Source organism: Ischnura elegans, chromosome 2 (assembly GCF_921293095.1).
Source record: "Ischnura elegans chromosome 2, ioIscEleg1.1, whole genome shotgun sequence".
In the NCBI taxonomy this organism is placed as follows: domain Eukaryota; kingdom Metazoa; phylum Arthropoda; class Insecta; order Odonata; family Coenagrionidae; genus Ischnura; species Ischnura elegans.
In genome coordinates this window covers 110,686,662-110,711,989 of record NC_060247.1, presented here as the reverse complement: position 1 = coordinate 110,711,989, position 25,328 = coordinate 110,686,662, and the positions used below count along the sequence as shown (strand labels likewise).

General features: G+C 38.8%; 1 protein-coding gene across 2 annotated transcripts in view; it reads right to left on the bottom strand.

Annotated features, from left to right (window-relative positions):
* Positions 1-830: 830 nt before the first annotated feature.
* LOC124154387 overlaps positions 831-25,328 on the bottom strand; it is a 65,551-nt gene continuing 41,053 nt past the window's right edge. The window contains exons 1-6 of one of the 2 annotated variants that reach the window (XM_046528075.1): positions 19,559-19,744; positions 14,522-14,616; positions 12,149-12,267; positions 10,836-10,981; positions 7,153-7,303; positions 831-1,155 (exon numbers count right to left, since the gene is read on the bottom strand). In XM_046528075.1, coding sequence (XP_046384031.1) covers positions 978-1,155; positions 7,153-7,303; positions 10,836-10,981; positions 12,149-12,267; positions 14,522-14,616; positions 19,559-19,589 — 720 coding nt within the window. In that variant the 5' untranslated portion in view covers positions 19,590-19,744 and the 3' untranslated portion in view covers positions 831-977. Of the gene's footprint in view, positions 1,156-7,152; positions 7,304-10,835; positions 10,982-12,148; positions 12,268-14,521; positions 14,617-19,558; positions 19,745-25,328 lie in introns of those variants that run through there. The other variant, XM_046528077.1, reaches the window with a different exon arrangement.

Here is a 25,328-nt window from a genome sequence, read left to right as displayed (position 1 = left end):
GTTGCTAAGTGGGAAGGTTTTTTTAAGACAGTCTTTCGTTGCGGAGCAGTGACAAAAATTTTTAATAAAGCATGAAAACGCCCGCGTCTCCCGCTCCCGCCCGCCTCCTTCCGCGACACGGCTCGATACAATGCCGACATTGCACGACTGGGCCAGTTGCAAAGATATTTCAAAAGGATCATGGGACGTGAGATAGATTGATAGATGGATAGAATATATTTATTATCGACGAAAAAAATCCATTAGAAAAAAATGATATAGCACAATTTTCAGGCACATATATTAGAAAATAGATAATTACAATAATAATAAACTTTGAATTTTTATGAAATTATACATGTGTAATATTTTACCAAGTCATAAAATTACATAAAAAATGCATGAATCATAACTTAAAAAAAACGTTAAATGGAGCGCACCAAGCCGGATTTCATGCAAACACATATAACACTCTTGTATTCTTGAAAAAAAAGCTACAGCACAAAGGGAGCCATAATAAAAAGAACAAAAAAATAGGAGTAACATATGCTTTTCCCGAGACCTTAAATAATCATAATATTTTATAATGTTTTAATAGATATGCTATTCCCATAAAAGTAAATAATCATATTATATTATTGTAGTAGAGTCGGGGAATAAGTCCATGGGGTAGCCAGTATTTGCCTGCGGGAGGTATTGGCCTCGAACAACAGACCTTCTTTGAGTAGTTCTTGAGATATATTCTAATTCAGTAGGTTGCAATTGAAGTATGCCAGGTAATTAATTTATGAGAGGGGTAGGGGGAGACGGCTGTACTTTTGGTTACAACCATTAGTAAATAAATCATGATGTAAAATTCTCGTAAACATTTATTATCTGAACCAAAAACATAAAAACAAAATGAACATTTAGAAATTTATTCAAATCATTACTTATACATATAATGGTAACTTCATTTTGTCATATTTTTCTCACGGAAAACTGGCGTTGAGAAATACCTACCTATCATCTGAGGAATCACTGCTTAATTCATCAGACAACCCTCTATATTCTCTTCTATCAAAACAGTTAGCAGAGGTCTTTAATGACAGTTTTAATGTAGAGATTGTTGTGGCCAATCTAGGTGAACATGTCGAAGCACTTCTACTGGCGCAATCAAAATAATCGGCCGATTTCCTGTTAAAATAAGATTTGAGTTATTAAATTCCATGTCGGATGTGCTATTCGCAGTTCTCATACATTTATGGCAATCAAGCAGTAAACTTGTGGATATCTACATCTACATCTACATCTACATCTACATAATACCCCGCAAGCCGCCTAAAAGGCGTGTGGCAGGGGGTGTTAGGACACCAGCCGTTTACAGCTATTAAAAAAAAAAAAAAAAAAAAAAAGTAGTGCTCTAACGAGGTTGGGACAAGCGTTTATTAAAGTCCTTTATTGTTCGGGGGAAAAACGAATTCTTATATCTATCCGTTCGGATAAAAATCTCTCTTAATTTATCGCTTCTGTCGGACCTGGAAATATAGTGTGGCTCTAAGATTATGTTCTCTGTGTCGCTCTTAAATATATCCATTCTTAATTGTTCAAGCAATCTAAGCCTAGCGCGCAGCCTCCGAGTCTCCAACGGCTCCCAGCCTAATTCGCTTAACATCTGGGTAACACTGTCAGTACGCCCGTAGCGGTTTTTGACGAAACGCGCAGCCTTCCTTTGTATCTTATTCAGCTCGCGGATTAAGTCTTTCTGCACTGGATCCCATACACTCGCTGCATATTCAAGGTGCGGTCGGACGAGAGCGAAATAGCACCTTTCTTTTACTTTCTCATTCGAAAATCTTCCCACAATACGCTTGACGAATCCTAATTTCTTCAGGGCTATGCCGCAAATATTCTTTATATGAGTTCCCCACGTGAGGTTCGAGGTTATCGTAACTCCCAGGTACTTCACTTCGTCTGTTGCCTTTATGTTAATGCCATCCACTGCATAAACATTGTTAGTGTTGGACGAATTCCGCAAAAAATGTACCGCCATGCATTTGCTCAGATTAAGTTCGAGTCCCCACTCTTGACTCCACAAATGAACGTTGTTTAGGTCAGATGATAGAATTTCATAGTCAGAGTGATCACTAATTTCGCGATAGATGACAGCGTCGTCAGCAAATAAACGTATTTTACTGCTAATGCGGGAGCACAGATCGTTAATGTATATAATGAACAACAGGGGGCCGATTACGCTTCCTTGTGGAACACCTGATATAACTTTTACAACATCAGAGCTAATTCCGTCAAGAACTACTTTTTGTTTACGATCTCTGAGGAAGTCGCGTATCCAGTTTACAACTGTTTTGTTTAATCCGCATGACTGTAATTTGTATAAAAGTTTGTTGTGAGGTACAGTGTCGAAAGCTTTCTTAAAATCTAGAAATAGTGCGTCAACTTGTCTTTTCGATTCACCAGATTTTATAACGTCGTGAAGAAAGAGCGCGAGCTGTGTTTCGCAGGATCTATTTTTTCGGAATCCGTGCTGACAGTCATGGAGGAAGTTACGTCTGTCAAAGAAAGTCATGATATTACTCACAACGATATGTTCAAGTATCTTGCCTATAATTGATGTTAGGGAAATTGGACGGTAGTTGCCTGGGTCATTTCTGTTTCCCTTTTTGAAAATGGGTGTAACACTTGCAATTTTCCAGTCGGGCGGTAACTTCCCTTCGGAGAGTGACTTCTTGAATATGATCTCTAAGTAAGGCGCGATCTGTGGAGCTAACTCTTTGAGGACACGCGCGGGTATTCCCTCCGGACCCGGAGATTTACTATTCTTAATCGATTGTAGTTGTTTAGTTATCCCATCACGTTTTATAGATATTTCTTCCATCAAATCCTCAGTATATGGGATGTCTAAATTGAATTGAGTATCGCCAGTAGTGTATACACTTTCGAAGTGGGCATTTAAAGTGTTAGCTTTGTCAATATTTTCGGTGACAAGTTTACCATCTTTATCAAATAACGAATCTACGGTTGAATGTTTTCCCTGAAGCTCTCTCGCGTACGACCAAAAGGATTTCGGATTTTCTTCGAGTAATTCACCAAGTACTTTTTTCTTAAACTTTCGCATTGCAGTTCGCATTGATTTCTTGGTTATTGAGCGTTGAGCAGCGTAACTTTCTTTAGCTTCAAGTTCCTTCGATTTATTACGAGACGTGATGGACTTTCTGTACAAGTTGTATAGTTTTCTCTGTTTCCTAAGTTCTCTTCTGACATCGTTGTTGTACCAGCGAGGTTCCTTATTATCACATTTCAGTTTTTGCGGAATATGTTCGTTGATTCCTTGGCGCAGAATTTCTAAGAAACGTGTCCATATTACATCTGTGCTTTGGTCCTTTGATGTAACAACGAATTTTTTGTAGGAGTCATTAAGCATCTCGCCAAATTTAGTGAAGTTACATTTATCGAATAGGTAAATATTGCGTTTTGGTTTTACGGCTGACACCACATCAACTTTTAACGTTGCAAAGATTACTCTGTGGTCGCTTATACCGTCAATAATATCGACTTGTTTTATCAACTTAGGATCGCTTACTGCTAAAAGGTCTAATAGCTTGTTTCCTCTCGTAGGTTTGTCGACTACTTGGGCGAGAGAGTGATTTGCAAGTATGTTGAGTAATACCTCGCCGATTTCTTTATTCCTTGAATTCGGTTTTACAGTGTAAGTATCCCAGTTTATGGATGGAAGATTAAAATCTCCCCCGATTACTATTACACCTTTACTGTCTCTCTGAGTAAATGCGGATATTTGATTTTCTAGAAGGTACATAATATCGACTTCGGAGGTCGGCGGTCTATAAAAAGAGCAAACATGAATACTCCTTTTGTTTCGTTGTTTAATTGTACACCATACGCTTTCAATTTCGTTGTCAATTATTTCGTGGGCGGCGCTTTGTAAATGGGATTTAACTGCAATAAAAACTCCGCCACCTGTTCTATTGCGTCGATCGCATCTGTAAATTTTATATTCTGGAGGAAAAACTTCGCTGTCGCTTATATCTTCCGTAAGCCAGCTCTCTGTCCCCATGACCACGTCTGCGTCCTGAAAAATATGCTCGATTTCGGCGCGCTTGTTTTTTACGCTACGGCAATTAACTACAACAAGGTTAATGTCATATTTTGTAGTTAGAGTTTCGGTTGGTTCTTTTCTAGGCTTTTGTACACTCAGCGGGAGAATTTTATTGGCAGTACTAATAATATTTGATATTTTTTCTTTCTCTGGAGCACGCGTTTTGGGAATAATGACCCTATTGCCCGGCGTTAACGCTTCTAAGCTTTCTTTCTTGTATATTTCGCATTGCGGATTTCCTCGGAGGCTACGTTCAATTAAATCTTTGATAACCCCGCTAGATGACCTACCCTCTAGTCTAAAAAATACCTACAGTGCTCAAAAATCCTACGAGCCACCCGTTCCGACGCCTCTTTGGAATAATGCACCCCAGACGAATTGAGGGGAGCCCGGCACGATCTAAGCACCGGCCGAAGATCCACGAACTCTGCCCCAATGCTCACACAGAGTTCCCACAGCCTCTTGTTGATCCAGGAAATCCTGTCCCAAACTCGAGGGCCGCAATCCGTCCGTGGAACAATGCTACAGATGGACAGTCGCATATCAACACCAGTGCCCCTCCGAACGCGTTCCACTTCCGAGCTTAGATCCCTGAAGGAATTTAAGATCTCATCAGCTCTGCGTTCGGAGGCATCATTAGTGCCGACATGGGCAACCACCCGCAGTCTAGAACAGCCCGTGTCCTTCACCGCTGCTTTTACCGCCGCCGTAGTGTGGGATACAAGACCTCCTGGGATGCACCAGGAAGAGACCCGTTGGTCCGCTCCGTCCCTCCTTGCCCTCTTCTCCAACTGGGGGAAAATCCGCCGGACGTTGGAACTCCCTAACAGAACAATCCCCGCCCTCCCTCCCCGGCTGCCTCTCGAAGCTGCATCCCTCGCGACAGGGGGTTCCTTCACGACCTCGCCAATTAGCTCCCCGGAATTGTCCTCCGACAAGACCTCGAAGCTGTTGTGAACGGGGATGGGGTTAGCCTTCGCTTCCCCCACTCCCCGATTTGGCCGTGCCACCGCCCCCCGCCCTTGGGGTACAACCACCCACTCGGGCCTCAGGTTATGAGTAATCCCCCGACCCGAAGACTGCACCGTCCTCTCCAAGGTCTCCGCGCAGGCTACCGCCCCCGAGCTTGCTCGAGACTCCACCTTGGAATTGCGAGGACCCTTAGAGGGGACGCTACGATCCCCGGACCGTGGGATTTCCAGAAAACCCGTTACCCGGGCGTGTATTTCTGCCACCAATCTCTCGAGTTCGGTGACGCGTGCCTCAAGAAGGTCGCTTTTCGCCTTACTCTTATAGTAGTATAGTTTGTTATTATACGGGACGTTTCTTGGACGGTGTGGTGTGCATGTGGGAGTCCAAATGCATGCTGCATGTTGGTGATTGATCACCCCCTGCCAAACACCCTAGAGGTGGCTCGCAGGGTAATTTGTAGATGTAGATGTAGATGATCTTGGTGACGGAAGATCGGCCAGCCATACTACACTAGCGGCTTTATCGGCTTAATAAAAACGCCATGAAATTACAGAAATCGATAATAATGATACAAATATTGCGTAAGAGGAAGTTAGTTTTCTAAACGAGTTAGTAAAGACAGGTAATAATGATGAAGAACAAGGGTGAATGATAGAGCTCGCACACAAATGAAGGATCAAGTAACGATATGAGGAAGTGCACTCGAATTAGTACAGGTGAGTTGAGAAATGAAAAAACTGAGTCGCACCACTTATAGCTCTTCGAAGCAATTTTATTTCATCTTTATTATTCTGAGGCCAACTCATGATTATCGGAATCTGAGCACCCCCTATCATCCTATCCGAGATCTGTAACATCCATCGCCTAATGCTGTAGGAGCGGCAACGGCTGAAATCAAGTGATGCACTCGGGCTAACTAATACTTACGTAAAAGAGTCACCATACAATTTTAAAGAAAATAAAAAAAAATTCAGACTGAAATGGAGGGCTATTATGCACCAGCAAAATGCAAACGGAAAAAGTGATTTAAAAAAAGGAATTTACAATATTCAACTTCACTAGTTTCAACACTGCTTCGAACCTTTGCACACTGAACTGTTGCCAAACCTTGTCTAAATATTCAAAATCTAGGGGGTAAATTTCAAATTAATATATAATTTATAAACAAATTATATGTTACATGTGTAAAAGCCGAACAACTAAATATATTTGCGTAAGTTAGACGAAGTCATTGCTGTCGTTTTCGGTCTTCGATGTTGGTACCAGAGATCCCGGAGGCCATTAAGCCAGTTTCAGGCAGTTTCTTTTGCAAATATCTTGCTTATTTTATCATGAATCTCTACTTTCCCGTACATGTTTAGATTTTTCACAAAATTTTTCTTCAAATGAGTGCCGTCTCAACAACGTCTCGCTACGAACGGCTTCGCTAGCTCGAGGAAACAGTAGTTCTCCTTAATAACCCATTTTAAATCATCCTAATTTTACCATCAAATAACTCAAAAACTACATATGGGATTCCCTTATTCTTTGGATCATTGGACCAGAGGTCCTAAGACTTCAGAATTTTCAATTGGAATTGAAATGTAATCCCGACGAAAAAAACTACACAAACATCAAAAGGAAGACCGAGTTATTCTCGTTTTTGTTAGTACAAAAGTTTACTTGATTTAACCATAGCTGCACAAACTGGAAAATGTTGCAATTTCATCTTTTACTCCATTCTATTACACATGCACTGAAAATTGGGCCGTGCTTTTAACTTTTTTGTTTAAAGTAGATTTTAACGGAGTAACGAGAGCATGTCGTTCAGTGATGTCGATCACAGTTCACCATTTACTTAAATAAGTCAATCGTAAATAGTCGATCGGCGGTCTTTACTCACGTCAATCAAGACCGATATTGGCCATCACCTAGGCCAGTCACGACCGACTTTGGTCTCACGGACGTCTGATTCGGACGGGATTAACCAAAAAAGATTGTATCGTTCGTCGGGGTGAATCCGATCATCAATCGATCACACAAAAGATCTCCAAAGCGTGAGTCGCTCGGTCACGACCGTCCCGTCAATGTTATCAGTATATACTTACTTGCACACGTATTCCATCGTATACAGATTAGCAGCACCAGCATCTTCAAATTCGCAGAGCGCAACAGCATCCATGTTTCTGACGAAGTTTAAATTTCGCTCACAATATTCCCAACTATTCTTGAGGCAACCCATGTCTGCGTCGGTTAGCCCTGAAAAGTAAATGATGGAATTAAAAGAAAGATCAGCAGTCACTACTGTTGGTTAGGCCTGAGTGTTGACGATATTTTAAATAACAGATCTCTACTAACTGCAGTGAGTGACATACAGCACATTTTCTCTTGTTTAGATCAGGTTCATTGAAGATGCTTTGTAAATTTCGTCAAAATTTCATCTTGGCTGACCTTGAATGACCTTGGGTGACCTTGATTGACATCGAGCGATATTAGGTGACCTTGAGTGGAGATCTTCTGCAAACTTAAACCTAACTTTAGAATCAAAATATTGTAGTTATTTCGCAAAAGTCGTCAAAATTGCAAAATAATTTCACCATGTCTAATCAAACAAAGCCTCATACTTCGGCCGTGGATTCGAGACCTGGGCATCATTATAATTGGAAATTTTATGTTTTATTTTAATTTTATTATGAATTAATGTTTTTGGAAATGGCATTCCATACCGAACCTAGAACCGCCATTGAAATCATGTTACATTGCATTCTTTAAATTGACGTAAAAATGAGGACAGCTATGTAGGGGAGACTGGGGCACAGTGGGACACGGGGTACAGTGGGACAATTGATTTATTTAAACAATTTACTCGGTCAATGGGCAAACGCATTAAAATTAAGGAAGTCATATCACGAGGAATAATGCACAAAAATATTATTTCTTAATCTTATGTAGCTTCGCGTAAATGTTATAAAATATGTTTTTTGCTATAATTTTCGTAACTTTCATGTTATGAATATTTATGCAATTCTCTTATTTATAGCAAGTTTCATAAGGAAAGACTTGGTGAATACATTATTTAGAGACATTATAATATTTTTCTAAACATATTTTACGAAAGTAACATGTTTAAACTTTTTGCTGACAAATACAAGACTTCAGGACATGCGGGGCACAGTGGGACAGCTGAAATTGGGGCACAGTGGGACAACTTGGATTGGGGCACAGTGGGACAACTCGAATTGGGGCACAGTTGGATGCCGAATTACAGCCCAGGAGCTTCGAACTGTCAATATCCGTCACCTAAACGCACCCAAATTTCATACCATGCTTACTTTATAATGTTTTGGCTCCATATTGATGCTTTAGGATTTGAAGTAGTACATTTCAATTCAACAATGTGAGGACAAAACTACAGAATGGCAACAGCAAGGAACATAAGAAAAGTAAAGCCGAAGTAAATAATTAGTGTGAACCCCGATCGTATGCGACAATTTGTCTACATTTCCTGAATTCCACATCTGTTACATAGATGTGCTCTTTGTACGGAACAGTTCAGTCTTGGCCAGAAGCGAGCTTGAGGTAGTGAGAAGAGAGAGTCTCATAAAAATTAGTTGCTGCCACATTTCTCCTTTCTACAAGCCTGCTCTGGGAACATTCAGTGATTTGAGTGAAAGGAAGAATTACAGGCAATTAAACTTTATTTTTAAAGAGAATTTTGAGGCAAGATTGTTTGTTACGTATTATCTATTTAATTCAAATTATTTATAAATTGAATTTTTGAGATTCAGAGCTTATAAAATAAATTACCACCATAGTAAACTGTGACTTAAAACTGTAGCACGACTGCACCACAGACTTTCTTCTCTGCGCACGAAAAAATTAGCATATGAGTTTGCTCAGAGAAATAGAAAGAAATACCCACCATCCTGCGATCAGAAAGACATCGCTGATGTTGGTTTATTTTACGGTTTTTTGAAGCGGAATCCTTCGATTAGCCTTCGAAAACCAGAAGAAACCTCACTGGCAAGAGACGTGGGCTTCTGTAGGACGGTTGTGAGTGCATTTTTTTCCGATCTATCATCTCTTTATGTCAAACACGTATTTTCCGCTGGAGGTGTAATCATGATGAAAGCGGTTCCACTACCGTTCAACTCCAGGGAAAAGTGATAGCCCTCAAAGGTGAAAAACAAGTAGGTGAAGTTACGTCCTCTGATAGAGGCTCCTCGATGTCATTGTGCTATATTATAAATGTTCAGGTTAATACAATTCCTCCATTTCTTGTGTTGTCTAGAGTGAAATTACTCCAAAAAATACTGTTTAAGTGTCCCATAGGATCAGTAGGTGCCGCATGTCCTTTTGGATGGATGGCTATCAATTTATTTTTACTGGTTTTAAAATATTTCATCGAGCACGCAAAATGTTTTAAAGAAAACCCTGCATTGCTAGTTTTACATAACCATAAATCGTATATTTCTGTCGTTTGAGTCTGTCTATTGAGTTAGAAAAAATAAATGGGTGGTAATTTTTACTTTGTCACCTCACTGCAGTCAATTAGATAACTGATTTTTCGGCCCTCTGAAAAAATATTGAAATGACTGCAAATGGCCTATAAACCACCCAGGAGAGAGAACAACAATTTGCAAATTGGTTGAATACAGCACATAAAAAAGCATTTACATCTAATAATACATATTATTCGTACGTTCGGTTCAACCGGGATATGCCCTGTTAACTCAAGTATTTTTAATGACAAAGATCTTGCCCAAGGAACTGTCAAAGATCAGTTTGTTGCACCTTTAGAATTTTTCTTAGAAACCGAGTAAAATCTCGAAAGCCCAGGACAATTCGGGTTGAAACTTTGTTTTAGAGGGCATAGTTGTCACCCCCAGAGGAATAACGTCCAAAATCTTGCAGGCTAATATCTAAATATGCTAGACAAAAGAAAAGATAGGAGATACCTACGGACACACCAGTTAAAAAGAGATTGGAAAATTAATATATTCAAAGGAAAGGGAGAAAAAACAGCCTGGTCATAAGAAAATGTTGAAAAATGAGCAATAAAATGTCAAGAAAAATTAAGATTTTCACATTAAAGGACTAATAAAAAAAATGGAAATGGAAGATTTAGCTACAGTTTTAGAATAAAGTGACTAAATTTACCACCAAGGACAGTTGACAGAACTTCAGCCATTAGCGTAGTTAAATTTTAATGAAAAACATTGCATGCAGTGATGTAAAGTTTATAATTACATGACTTAATATTTTTTATCAGAACATGTATGTTGAATAAAAATTTCTTGTTTAAAATGTTCGCTTGCATGTATATTTCACCTAATAATGTTAATTAATTCATTTGTACCCTCAATTAATTTAAACTTTGTATTTTATTGAGTAATGCAAGCCTGTCCCACTCTGCCCCGTGCACTGTCCCACTCTGCCCCAAGCTGGGGCAGAGTGGGACACTTTTCAACAAAGAAGAAACTTGAGTATTTCAACTATTTTAAGTTAGTTGCATTACTTGCAAATTTTTTTATAAATTTAAGAATATACTCTTTAAGCAATGGCACCAAAATTTTCCATTTTCCAATAATCCTGTGGGAAATAAAAATGAAATGCTAAAACTGTCCCACTGTGCCCCAGTCTCCCTACAGCCAGACCTAATCCAATAGCGCCTTTCTTACCCATGCATGAAAAAATGCGCTTAATATATAATGGCGTGTTGCTCAAAATTCTCTTCAAATTGAAAGTTCCCTCAGCTCAGTGATCCCAAAACTTAGGCACTAAAAATTACCTAGAAACCTTTCCTCTTCACAGAAAGCATCAGCGACTCTCTCAGCCAACTGCACGCTGGATGGAACCATGGTCTTCGATTTATTGGAGAAATCCTTCATAATTTCGACTCCTTCTCTCAGGCACTCCCGTATCTGCTCTCGTCTCCTGGAAGAATATTTTAAGTATGGCATGAGTATTTTTTTGCATGACAATAATGTAGGACCATGAAATTAAAATGCTGATAGAGATAAGTTGAATTATTGCATATTATTTGATGACTGAATAAATTTATATATTTTATTTTGTATGAAAAACCTATAAAAGGAAAGAATAGAAAATACATACAACGCTCTGCCCTGAAACATATTATTTTAACAAAATATACCAGATCAGCGATACAAAAATAAATATTTGGATTTAAAGAAATGATAGCAAGGCTCAACAAGTAAAAAATATTTGGACAACAGCACAATATCAATAAGGAAAAACATTTTCACACAAATCATAACGAACATAACGTAACGTAAGAGTTCAGTCTTTCTTTAAATGTCTGAAGTTATTATCTGGTCATTAATCAAACTTTGTTCCTAGACTCAATATAGGATAATCATCAACCTCGAAGTGTATTTTACTTGTTATTTATTGAGTTTATTATGCATTATTAACGTGGTTTTAATTATTTATGCTCACTATCTGTTTTCAAGTGCAACTGTGTCAAGTATCCCGTCTTACAGATCGATATTAGCGACAGGAGGCTCAACCATGACTTGACCAGCTCAATCTGATGTCAAAGGAAGTTAAGCATCAGAGGAAGAAAGGGATATATGGTCAATTGTCGATTTGAGAAACTCACCTGTCAACCATTGAAATATCAAAACATGAGCTGATGACTGAAATGAAAGTAACAAACCATGTGAAAGAGCCCAGGCCCAGGGAAGAGGAGGCCGGTTTGTGTCCTCACCTGGGTCTGGTCAGATAAAGAACAAGTTAAGTCAAATGTCCTTTGAGGGTGGATGAGTCAATCAGGCATTAACTTAAACATTTCAAGCAGTAGCACAATTAATTGCACTTCAGCAATGCTCCAGTAAATAAAAAATGATCGCAAGCTTTCCCGGAGTATCGAAACGTGGAAGGTTATTCGAGAATTCCACCAGGTCAGGTTCTCCAACTCCATCTCGGCCGACCTTTTGATGTCATCGTCATCAGGGCATGAGTACGATGGGCAACTCGCACATCGAAACGTCGGCCGAGATGGAGTTGGAGAACCTGACCCGATGGAACTCCCGAATAACAGTCCACGACTCCAGTAAATAATGAGGAATTATTGCTCACCTGCATACGTGTTTGCATTGGAGACATACACGTGTAGTGTTGTAAAGTCTTCTTGTTTCGTCCACCTTGTCCGGAGAGAATTCATCAGAGATGCATCGTATTACAGGCTCTAGAAGAGACTGAAAATTTCCGCAAATTCAACATTTGATAGTATTCATATAATGAAAATTTCTCTACATTTCATGGTTTCGTCATTTATTTTAAAGCGACGAATTTCAACAACCCAATTTATAGGTATTTCATGACTTATTAAAAATTCAGACCGATGCTATTGCTCATGGATATATTGCAGAAGAATTGAATTTAAATATCCCATGAAGAAGTTATCATAAGAGGGAAAGAAAACAAATGCAAATGCCAAAATGACTGAACAGCGAAATTTCTTAAGAAAGCAGCATGCATATATATCAGGGCGTACTATAATTATGATTCTAAATCACTTGTTATGGAAATAAATTTAGCCGCAGTTCAATCGTACAGTAACTTTTCCAATCACCTGAGATGGTGAAAATATTTCAATTAACAGGAAGTAAGGCAACAGCATTCCCAGTATAGTATGCTCTTATTTGCAGAGAAAGAATTTCAGATTAGTAAAGTGTATTATTTAAATAAAAAACATCGCTCATCATCCAATTTTAAGTACTTAATAGGGAAAATGCTAGGGCTGTGTAAATTAATTTAAGCGCGAGCAACCTTACTCTAGAAATCGTTTGGAAGTGTTTCCTCAGATTGTGGATAATTTAGCATCCACACCAAGTGTCAGAAATAAATACATAATCGCCGATTCCTGATCAATTGTTGACGAGTACTCTTTGTGGAAATTCATTGTGATAAGATAAAAACAGCTGTAGACATTTTCCACCCTATTTCATTCGCTCAATTCGGTTTCAACGTTTACACGTCATTATCAAGGGTTGTCTAAATAAAGAGCAGCTAGCCTGGTAACATATGTTACTGGAGGGTGTAGGTGATGTCAAATTTAGAATTCTAAATTATAACCTTTTTTAGATACTACTAAAACCAGAATATATAAAACAATCATAAGACCCGTACTGTTATATGGAAGTGAAACTTGGAAACTGGATAAAAAGGAAGAAAGAAATTTAATTGTTTTTGAAAATAAGATCCTTAGGAAAATATATGGACCAATCTCTGAAGGAGGAGAGTGGAGGAGAAAACACAATAGAGAATTAAGAGAGCTATACAAGGATCCAGATGTAGTGTGCGAGTTTAAATGTAGAAGAATTAGATGGGCTGGGCACATTTTGAGAAGAGAGGACACTAATCATTTAAAACAAGTTATAATAAGGAATCCTGAAGGAAGAAGGCCAAGAGGAAGACCAAGGCGAAGGTGGTGGGACCAAGTGAAGGTAGACCTGGAGCGATTAGGAGCGACCGAGGAGGACGCAGGAAATAGAGATAGATGGAAGAGGATTGTTGGTGCGGCCAAATATCTACTTAGATATGTATGGCCCTGGGAGTAAGTAAGTAAGTAACCTTTTTTAGATAAGTAATTCCAAAAATATGCATGTGCAATAATTGTCTGATATTATCAGAAAAGTTATAAAATATTGGATTATGCTGAAAACGTTTAATTGTAGAGCGCAGAGCAGGCCTTGATCGCTTTCTAAGGAAGAGAAGAGGAAAATATCACATCTTGAAGACATTCTAAGAGAGTAAAAATTACGAATTTTTCAGGGTGATCATAGAAGGGAGAGTTGAAGGAAAGCACCCAAGAGGGAGGTTAAAATGTTCATGAGCATATAATAGCAAAGATTGGAGTTACGGTGCATAAAGGAGGCCAAATTCCATCCCATACAAGGTTGGTTTCTGCTTCAACTACGGTCGCAGTTTAATCGGTTTTCAAATATGTCCGCGGCGCGGTGATGAGTGCAATGCGATTCAGTTTTTTTCCAATATTTTGCAGTACAATATATGCAATGGCGAGGGATAGCATTGAGCTTTCATGCAATTGATAGAACATCAATATAAATTTAAATAGCTGCAAAAGCCGCTACTTATACCTTATTGCCTTGTGAAACTCGGATCGATTTTTTCGTCAATGACTCGGGTGTTGAATTTCGCAAATCCACTTAAATGCGCGGTGGTTGACAACGCATTTAGGAGTTGACTATAGGAATCCTCTATCGTAACATTCGTGATTGGAAGATGGGACTGTAATATAGAAATAATGAGGACCAATTTCAAAGGGAAAGAGAGCGATGCCTGAGGCGCCAACGCACTTAATATCTACGGAATAAAGAACAACGAAATGTCAAAAAAAGTTTACATTGGCAGTTATCACGCAATGCTCAAGTCGACTCACACTTGTAATAAAAATGACACATAAGTTAAATCGGATCCATTACTCACGTTACATCTTTCCCGGCATTCCAGAAAGCTCTCAGTTAGCAGGTGGGCTGGCGGAGGTGCAGCGACTATGAACTTCGTAAATGCTAGGAAAAGCCCTGGAAGTCAATAAATAAAATTTAAATTTGTAGCACATCCATCCATGGAAAAAATAAGGTTTCAAACTTTCGCGTAGAAGTTTCAAATCTTATAAGCTATAGTGATTCTATCTTCACCATTCTGAAAGATTGATATATATTAGAAAAGATGGATTGAGTTGGCCTCCTAAGGCGTCAGCCACCCAACGCCAGTCCGACAGGCCTTATGTCAGCCAATTGGAGAGAAATGATGCCTACTGTGATCGGCGCTCGATCTAGCATAGAAAGGTCATAATCACACAAGGTGTAGTGAAAAAACTTAGAAGAAAACTACCGCAGCTTTGAAATCAGCACGCCCATTTTCACATTAAGCAGCTCAAAAATTGAACACAAGGGAAAATGTGTTAAAATGTATTCCCAGGTGTAATCGGTCGAAGAAAATAAAGTGGGAATCAATTATATTTTCAAATCACTTGTGATAAAGTTGGTGGAGAAAAAACACAATAAGGATTGCTTTAATGGAGGAAAGAATATAATTCACATAGAATTTCATTGTCAGAATCTACAGCTGCCTAACAATGCTAAATGCTAGGGATGTGCGAGCACTCGAAAATCCGAGTCGAGTAGCTTCAGTCACAGAGCTGTCGAGGCCAGTACGTCCAGAAATCTGCCGACAGGAAGCGCTATCATGAATCTCAAGTAATAATATCGTTTTTAAAGTCGATAAGTCATTCTAATTCCTTGGCCTGGGCGTTTCAGCTTGCTATATACACTACTAGCTGACCCGGCGAACTTCGCACCGCCTATTAATCACCGAACAGTTTAGTTACACAATTTATTAATCAAGAGCGGCTGTCCTTATTGTCATAATATTTAGCTTACGGTAATAAAATAATAAAAAATTAAAAAAACATAAATAAGCATTACAATGGCTTGTTAGAGATATATTTTCTTTGAAGAATCTGAGCTTTTCCCGGTGAATAGCGTGGATGAAAGCTTCTCGGGTTTCCATCCGGGTCAGGGTCTGCATGGTGTAGGCCGACGTTTCGTTGGGAGACTTTCCCAACATCCTCAGGGCTGATGATGATGGAAACCCGAGAAACCCGGTTGGAAAACCGAGAAGCTTTCATCCACATATATTTTCTTTATTCAAATTACACCGGGGAAGTAGACCATGGCATGTATATGCGGATTTTTTTCAATGAATTTTTCATGTTTAATCTTAGGAAATTTAAGACACTGTGGTCTTCTAAAGCAATTAGTTAAGTCAAAGTTTCCGTTCTTGGGGAAAGTTTACGCCACGCTTGACCGATATTTGACTGACGCTCAAAATCTCGTGAAAATAGCCCCTAGCACTAGAACCGAGGACGGGACTTTTTTGTCCCATCGCCCTTTGCAAATGTTTGCCATTCATGTACTAGTCGTTTGTTCCATTTGAAATTGACTGACTTTTTCTCATTTTTTATGCTTTTTCGAGTGGTTGTATTGAAAATATTGTACGATGTTTGGTTCACGAGAAAAATGACGACTTACCTAGAACCGCGGGATGGGACTTTTTTGTCCCATATGGGGAAAACATACAATTTCAGTTTTTTTTTGTACACTTATTTTGTATTTAGCATAATAACAGTTTATCACGAAGGGGATCGACGCACAGATATCGTTATTCTGCCAGTTAGAAGCGCAGAAGGGAATAATCTGGGCACTGCGCCGTCCGCCTACACACGCAGCGCCGGCCGCGTCACCTCTGCCCGGCGCGTCTGCAGACCTGAGCTTGCTGTCAACGACACTTTTGATGTCAAAATAACTTTACTGTATTCCTAGTTATACTTAATAAAACGTTTTAAACATTGCCTGTACACGTGAATTGTTCACAAAAACTACAAAAACCGTCAATTATACTTAAACATGACAGGATAAACTATTTTGTCAATGGGACAAAAAAGTCCCATGCCGCGGTTTTGGTGGGGTTGGAAGTTCAGCGGTTCTAGTGCTAGGGAGCCATATACTCTTGGCGCGCTAGTTATAACTTGATTCGGCGAAGTGCACTGCGTAAACGTACCACGACACCTACGCATTCGGGTTTAATCTCTTGCATTGAGCACCTTCTGACACATGACAGTTTTTATTTTTATCAGGCGCAAGATAAAGCGGATGAATCGAAATAAATATAGCGAAACGAAGAAAGAGATTCAGCGGATAGTTTACCTACTCGTGAACATACTACATATACAATCTTGGGTTTTCATGAGCATATGAGCACAAACACTGAAATATTGACCTTGTGATTTGTTGAAACGAAAATACACAACCCTGGTAACTTTTCACCGGAAAATTATTTATTGGTACGACGCGTTTCGAAGCTGTAGCAGTATCAATAAATAATTTTCCAGTGAAAAGTTACCAGGGTTGTGTATTATCATTTCAACATGGATTTTCAAAAAGGAAAAACCGAATCTATTGAATTCTTGTGATTTGTTAATCATCATCACGAATACAACACGAACAGGAATTCGTTTAAGGTCAAAATGGCATATAAGTTGGGACCATGGAATCTTCGGAATGAGAACTTACTCATCTATGAATTTTCCTTTGAGTAGGTATAGTCGCGTGAATCACAGTCATCATCAGTTTTCTTAATCACCAAGCGCATTCCGTTGGATAGTTTTGGTTGGTTAAGGTTTCGAAAGATCATGAACACAGAGCCTACCTTTAGCTGTAAATCGTGCCGTGGTAAGCCAGGTACGTCCAAGGACTTTAAATATTCATATTGATAGTTGGTGACTTCGTCTTCGTTTGTTATACAGTTAAAGATTTGAGTTCATGAAGAGTACAAACTATTTGATCCTGATTTACCTATTTTGAGTCATCCACATCTTCGTTCTAGGCCGTCAAAATTTCTCGCTCAATCAACCATGTGTGATTTTTGTGGTGATTAATCATATTCGGGAACACTTTGTCGATGAGCTTACCTTCCGATGAAACGAATTTGCTAACATTACGAGGAAGTGAAATAAAACTGCTCGATTTGTCGACAGGAAACCGGGAATTACCGATAGTCAGTAATTGCTTGGAGATTTGTTTACAAACACGTTAGTTAAGTGTCAACTCGAGCTGGGCTTACAATTACCTTGAATTAAATTTTTTAAATAAAATTTCAATATATTTATTATAATTTTCAATTGTTATATTTTTACGAAGTTCAGTAATTAAATTGATAAAAACAAAACAAATAACTTAATTTTTAGTTTTGACCGATTTATCAATTGTTGTGGTGTTACGAACTCCTAAAAACATATCCCTAAGAAAAAGATGAATTTTTTGTGAACTTTTCCTATTTTTTAATGTAGTATATGTTATCCGGGGTTGAGGCGAATTCAAAGAACATAATATCATTAAAATCGGTGCAGCCGTTCTCGAGTTATAAGTGTTCTAACTAACATGATTTTGGACTTTCTTTTATATATATATCGATTGTTGTCAAAGTGGGCGCCGAACATCTTTTCATCAGCCGCGGTGGCCTATCGTACCCGGCGGCGTATTCGGAGTAATCGTAGTGGACCACTGCATCGTTCATACTTTCTTATGCGATACCTTTGTACCCTAAGCAACTCACTTCACTCAAACGCCGAGAGAATACGTAACAAATTGTTAAGATTTCTGAAAGAAAAAAAGGTATCTTTAACGTTTTAGCGGAAAATGCCAGTTTTTCCCAGTGTTTGTCGTCACAATCTTTTAGCCTTTTTGATAATCGCGTAGGTCCGATGCTAATTTCATTTATTCCTTTGTAGCGCTAAGTTTTTATCTTGAAATTAAAAAACAAGAATTGCTAAGGTTGATTAAAGGACGTGAGAAATACATAGCTTTTTTTGCTTTACTAAGCTGAAGCTAAGTTCTGTAGTTCGTTCACATCGTCCACTTTAATGCAATGAAGATTCAAGATCCATAAAAATCGTTGATATAATTTTTGATAAGAATTCCCATGGTTCCCGAATCTTGCAACTGTGGATAGAAAGTATGTACTTGTGCAGCTACGCAAGTGTGTTGCGAAAGGCAATTTTCTGCAGGCAGTATTACTTTAACATTGAGACGTGAAAACCTGCTGCCTGACCACGTAGAAAAATTGTTTTTTTTCCGCCTGAGAATTTGAAATGATCAAATAATACATGATTCATTTCTAGAGGTTAATTTATTTCAATTGTGCCTTTGGAACTCTTTAAGACAAATTAATATTAATTTATCTCCTATTTCTGACCCAATTACCGTCAAAGTTCCTCGTTATCTTTGCCGTTTTCTACCAAGCTAAGCACTTGGAATAAAAAATTCATAATGGGATCGGAAAAATGAGAATATATTAGAGCATGCATGGTGTATTATAAATTATCATACTCGACTCGACTCGATAATGGTGAGTAGTTTTCAACTCACCTCGATACTCCACTCGAGATCAAAAAGGTGCTACTTGTACATCCCTACTAAATACTACTAAGAGTCGCAAAAAAATATCTACAAAAATATGCGAGCATCATTAGCACTCTATTTGAATCATATATAAATATCAATCTTTCTTCAACATACTCTTAGAACGAGTTTAATGCCAAAGTATTAAAGTTTGGGTCGTTCATCGTCATTCTTCAAAGTTGCACGGCCTTCATTCCCGTTCTATCGGTTCAATTTTGGCTCGTTTTTCTGATGTGCTGCATGTTTAAGATTTCCGCTACCAACATCTTGAAGCTTTCTACGCAAATGAAAAATTAAACCTCATTGGCTGCAAAGCACTATTTTCGTCACAAAAAAATATTTCTTGTACTAAAAGCAGCCTATATTCATTCTAATAAGGAAAATGCCGTACACGTCACATAACACTGGTTTGAGAGACTCAATAATCAAAAATCTGGCTAAGGTTTAGAATTCTATGCATCCCACAATTGCATGCAACTTTTTTAAAACGCCGATTACTCACCGAATATAAATAGTAGATTCGTCGACGCCATGCTTAGGCTGCACTTGATGCTAGTTATGTTAATAGTATTATAACTTCAGAATGTTGGAAAAATAAACCGAACCTGAGAAGAGGAGAAATGTCTGAGGAAAATCAAGCTTTCTCTGCTCGGCAAGCAACTCAGCTCAACTCAGAATGATTCAAACTATATTGACCAGCTGATGTCTTAAATATATTCGCGAACTTATCATGTATAGGTTGAGAAATGACGCAAGGATATTCTCAATGTTGATTGGTAAATGAATAGAAGGAAAACAGGAAAATTGCGATTTTGATAAGGAAACATTATAGAACCAGCTCTAATATATCTGAATCGTAAACAGGAAAAAATCTGGCCTCAACGGAGGCGGGGTAAAGTTCTCGTCTACCAAACCAAAGGTCGAGGGTTTGAGTAACGCTCAGCAGATGGCCCCTTTCCATGGAATGCATGATTCAAGTGTCCTCCGTTTTAAGCTCATTTTCTCGTGTATGAAAAAATGCGCTGTTGTATTCGGTTAGTCTGTGTATTTGTCCTCACTTTCACGTGAATTTGCAGTACCTTATGCAATGTTATATTATCTCGACGGTGGGTCTAGGTTCAGCATGGAAGGACATTTCCATTTACATATGATGATGCTGAGGTCTCGAATCCACGGCCTTAATCTAAGGCTTTGTTTACTTGGACATGATGAATTTGTTTTTGCGATTATCTCCAATTTTGAGAAAAAACTTCAATAATTCCTTTTCATTAAGTTTAGATAGAAATATTTGTAATGTAAACATTCCATTAATTTTACAGCATTGTGAAAAACTGATTCCTCTGAAATAAATGCCTTTGAAAAATATAACTTCTAGTTTTATTTACTATCAGCAGTTGAATGTACTGATTGCTACAAAAAACGGATTTAGAGTTTCCTTCGCAATTCACTTTTTTCGGTTAATTTTAGCATCATACCTCTCGCGGCGTAATAAACTAGTCGCAGTTTGATATACTAATCGCAGTAAAAAAATGATCTATGCCAGAGGAAATGCGCTGGTAGTCACTCACTGCAGTAAGTACTGATCTCTATTTGTCTGCAAGGTTCCCTCGATGCAAAGGCCTTAAACGCGCTGTTTTCGGAGAATTGAAGACAAATAAATAATATGTTTATCTTGAAACAGTATGAAAGCAAATGTAAAACCACAACCTAAATGCTGTTTTGCAGCTTCGGTCCGAGGAGCAGAATATCATTCATCATCAAAGGAGTCATATGCCCTTAATCTAAATAATCTTGCATTAAGGTCACATAGACTTGTATAGCCAGGTTACGATAAGGATCTTCTTTCCAACGAGAAAAATCGTTTTTTTGCAATAGATCCGGAGTCTACGAGATTGGGGTGAGTTTTCTTGAAATTAAGTCTAACTATGTATTTCCCCGAAAGATCCCATTTGAATGTTGTGGCGAAGTGCTGTTCCGTATAAATTTCTTCCGGAGAAAGAGTTTGGTTTGGTGGTTCTTAAATTTGCCAAAACTTCTGTATGGACGTATGGAGGTCCATATCAGTTATAGTAACAAATATCTCATCTTCATTGAGGATAACTTGAGGCGATACGACACTGCAAGATCCTATGAGGACAAATCCAAATATAATTATTATTACTATAAGGGCGGTTTTTTTTAAAAGGTTTAAAAGTTTTTCATCACCACCTTGTTTTATTCATCAATATATCATCATTATTCTTTCATTTTCTTCCATTTTTATTCATTCATTTTTCCGTTCAATGTCTTTTCCATCGCTCTTCCACTCTCCGAGGGGAAAGGCCGCGCACAGGGGAGGTCCGCCGAAGGGGCTGGTTACCGCAACCTTGGACCCCATCCCTCCGCGCATGTGGCCCCCCCTCCGAGTGGCGATGCTCCAGTAAGACTCCGCCCTTATTATTGTATTCTTTTCTCTATGGCTTCATCCTCATTTTCAGTATCGTGTCTCCGGATTCCACCTTTTCCACTTCGCAAAGGACACCGCCCTAACACCACATGTCAACGAAAGATTTCATATCACCATTGAATTTGCGGTAAAGATATTCCCTCCCGATTCTGCCTTCGATCCTTTTCTTGAAATACTCTGCGTATTTTGGAGCCGTTCGTTCGCCTTTTTCCATTGTCGTAAAACAATGGTAAATACTGGCCTTTGATTCAGATATAATATAGTTAGCCAGTAAGTCGCGTTTTGTAAAGCCGCCCTTCTGAGGGGGACTGCCTTTGTGTAATCCAAATATAACACCGAATGCAACTGGTAGATGAGGACCAAGAGGTAGACGCTGACCCATGAATGCAAATGCAAAAAGATCTGCTCCCATTAGAATATCCACCGGAGATGGTACATAAAAAGTAGGATCTGCCAAGACTAGCACAATCTTTGTCTCACTTTCTTCGAAGTAGTATTTGAGGTAAGTTTGAGCTAATGTTATCTACAATTTGAACAAAGTAGGATTGCGCGATGGATTTTCCATTCAAACTATCTATATTTAATTTGGTTATTCCTCGAGTGCTAAGACTAGCTTGAGATAGTCCACCAAGGAGGTTGGCAGACTTAACGTTTTACTCTGAGGAGCTGCGCACAATGCTAGCTGAGTAGCTGAGTCGGATCAAATATACAGCTGTTCTGAGCAGCTGAGTCAAAAACGCCTCGTAATACACAATAGTTCCCTTCCGGGGTGGAGAGTTTCACCAATGTTGTGGCCAGGATAACAGAGGCAGTTGTCTTCGCTGAAGGAACTCCTACAAAGGCGTCTGGATGAGATCTTTCTTCTGAGTTGTCAATCGGGGATGGTTTGCATGCAGGTGTATTCGACGGACTTGATGATACAGAAGCGAAATTCGGGAGATACAGCAATGAATGGTACCTTTCTTTTACACGTCTTGCATGAGAGAGTCGATTTACAAAATTTAATGGAGTGAGAAGGACCAAGACAATTGTAACACCAACCATTGGTCCGGACAAATCTTTGTCAATCCTCGGCACTTAACTTCAGAAAAGAGTCAAAACTATAAACATTGTGATTGGGGGTATGGCAATAATTGCACATTGCCTTTTCCGCTGATAAAAGTGTGATTTTAGGGGGCGTGAAGATGCAGCGTTTTTCGTTCCTTGAGGGCGATTTCATCCGATATTTTTATCTTCCAATTTCGAGAATTCCTTTTCAAGAGAATCAATCAAATCATTAATGGAGGGAATCTCATTTTCTGTAACTTTGTGAACTTCAAAGCGTTTCCGTGTCTCTTGGTTCAACTTCTGTAAAAGCAGAGTTGATAAAAGAAATCCTTCGTTAGTAATGTCATGTCCTAAGGCAGTTTGTTCCTGCGTATTCTCGCGAAAAATATCCAAGAAGTTTTGAATACTTTTCAACGAGCCGTTAATGTTTGGCAAATCAATGACACTGCTAACATGATTGCTCACCGAGCGTCTAATGTTGTGATAACGTTTATGTAAAAATTTCCCTGCAATGTTGTTGTTGGTAGCGGAGATAGGTAAACCTTAAATAGCATTTAGAGCTTCTCCTCGGAGTAAGGAAAGAAGATACTGAAATCATTCAATATCTGAAAGACACTCATTGTGATAGATAATGTTTTCAAATAGATTTGAAAAGTATATCCAGCCATTCAAATCTCCAGAAAAAGCAATTCGAAAAAGAAGCAATTCGAAATTGGGTAATCTCACTAACGAAATTGGTAGCGCCGAAGTGGTTGGAGGGGTAGTATTGCTTGGGAAATCGACATTTTCCTCCGATCTGAGTAAAGTTCTAATTACTTCCTTCACATCGCCATAAATGTCCGATATTTCCTCAGAATAAAGTCCAACTGCTTGGTCATTTATTTCTGAGGTTTCATCGCCATTATATATTTTCTAGTAACTGTTGAAAATTGCTATCTTTCTGTTCCACTTCCTCCAAATAAGAGCGTAACCTTCCTCAGGAGCTCGTGGAGCTTGAGGAAGGAGTTGCTTGACATAACTATTTATTTTAATAAATCAATTTTTTATTAGTTCTGCTTGGCGGGAGAATGCAATGTAACGCATTGCGGAGGGCGTTCAAAATCAGCTGTTCGTAGATGTACCGTTGCCTAGGAGTAGGGGTTGAGCAACTGCTGGACTTGGAGATAGCGCAGTTCGAACATCGGGCGGCGAGCGATGATTAGTGCGTACGAACGCAAGGGGAAGGGTTGAAGGATGAGAGAGAAGTCAGAGGATTGACAGAGTCAAAGATCGCTACGAAATACACAATTTCAGAGGAAGAGAGAAATAACGCCCCAACTAACTGCTACCGGATTACGCAAAATGTAATTCAACAACATTGCAAAGGTAATAAGAGAAAGAACACTGAATCTATAGCGCTTAAGTTCAACTTTAAATGAGAGCGTTCAACAAATAAAACGGAAAAACATCCGGCCCAAAGGACCAAATAAATGTCACGGAATGGAAAATAATGTTCATAAAAAAAACCCCGAAAGACCAGAGAAATACACTTTCAAACATTCAAAACAATTATATTCTTTACCCTTTAACAATATCATAACGATAATGAAAATAGGGGGCGAAATTTCACTTATCAGTGAGCCTTGTCTTGCCTCCAGCTCCGCCGAACAACTTATGTACACTTTGGGAGCGTGGGAGGGGAAGGGGCAGTAGGAGCGATTGGAGCACTACGCGTTCTCACTGAGAGTTCCACACACTCGACTGACGAGGAGTTGACGACTGACTCAGGCGCACACACACAAAAAAATAGAACATCAAAAAACTACGCCCTCTAGTGGCAGTTACGACAGCTAAAACACGCCTTGTTTACGGAACACGTATGATGGTCAAATTAACCTAATAAGTTAATTGCGAAGGAAACTCTAAATCCGTTTTTTATAGCAATCAGTGCATTCAACTGCTGATAGTAAAAAAAACTAGAAATTATATTTTTCAAAGACAATTATTTCAGAGGAATCAGTTTTACCCAATGCTGTAAAATTAATGGGATGTTTACAGCACAAATATTCTATTTAAACTTAATCCAAATAAGTTAGTGAAATTATTTCGCAAAATTCGAGAAAATGCAAAAACAAATTCAGCACGTCTAATCAAACAAAGCCTCAGGCTAAAGTCGTGGATTCGATACCTGGGCATCATCAAATGTTCATGGAAATGGCATTCCATACCGAACATGTAACCATCATCAAAATCATGTTACATTGCATGGAGTGATGTAAATTGATTCGAAAGTGAGGACAAATACGCAGACAAACCGAATACAATAGCGCATATTTTCCCATACAAGAGAAAATGTGTTTACAACGGAGGACGTTTGAGAACTCACATTCCATGGAAAGAGGCCATATGCTGAGCGTGACTCAAACCCCCGACCTTTAGTTTGGAAGGCAAGGACTTTATCCGCCGCTATTGAGGGCAGTCTTTTTCTTTCGACGACTCTAGTTGGATGGGAGCTGGTTCTCAAACGTTTCCTTATCAAAATCGCAATTTTCCTGTTTTCCTTCGATTCATTTACGCAACAACATTGAGAATATCCTTGCGTTATTTCTCAACGCATATATGCTAAGTTCGCGAATATATTGAAGATATCAGCGAATCACTCTAAGTTTAGCTGAGTTGCTTACCGAACGGAGAACGCTCGATTTTCCTCAGACATTTTTCCTTTTCTCAGATTCAATTTAATTTACCAACATTCTGAAGTTATAATATTATTAACATATATAGCACCAAATGCAGCCTA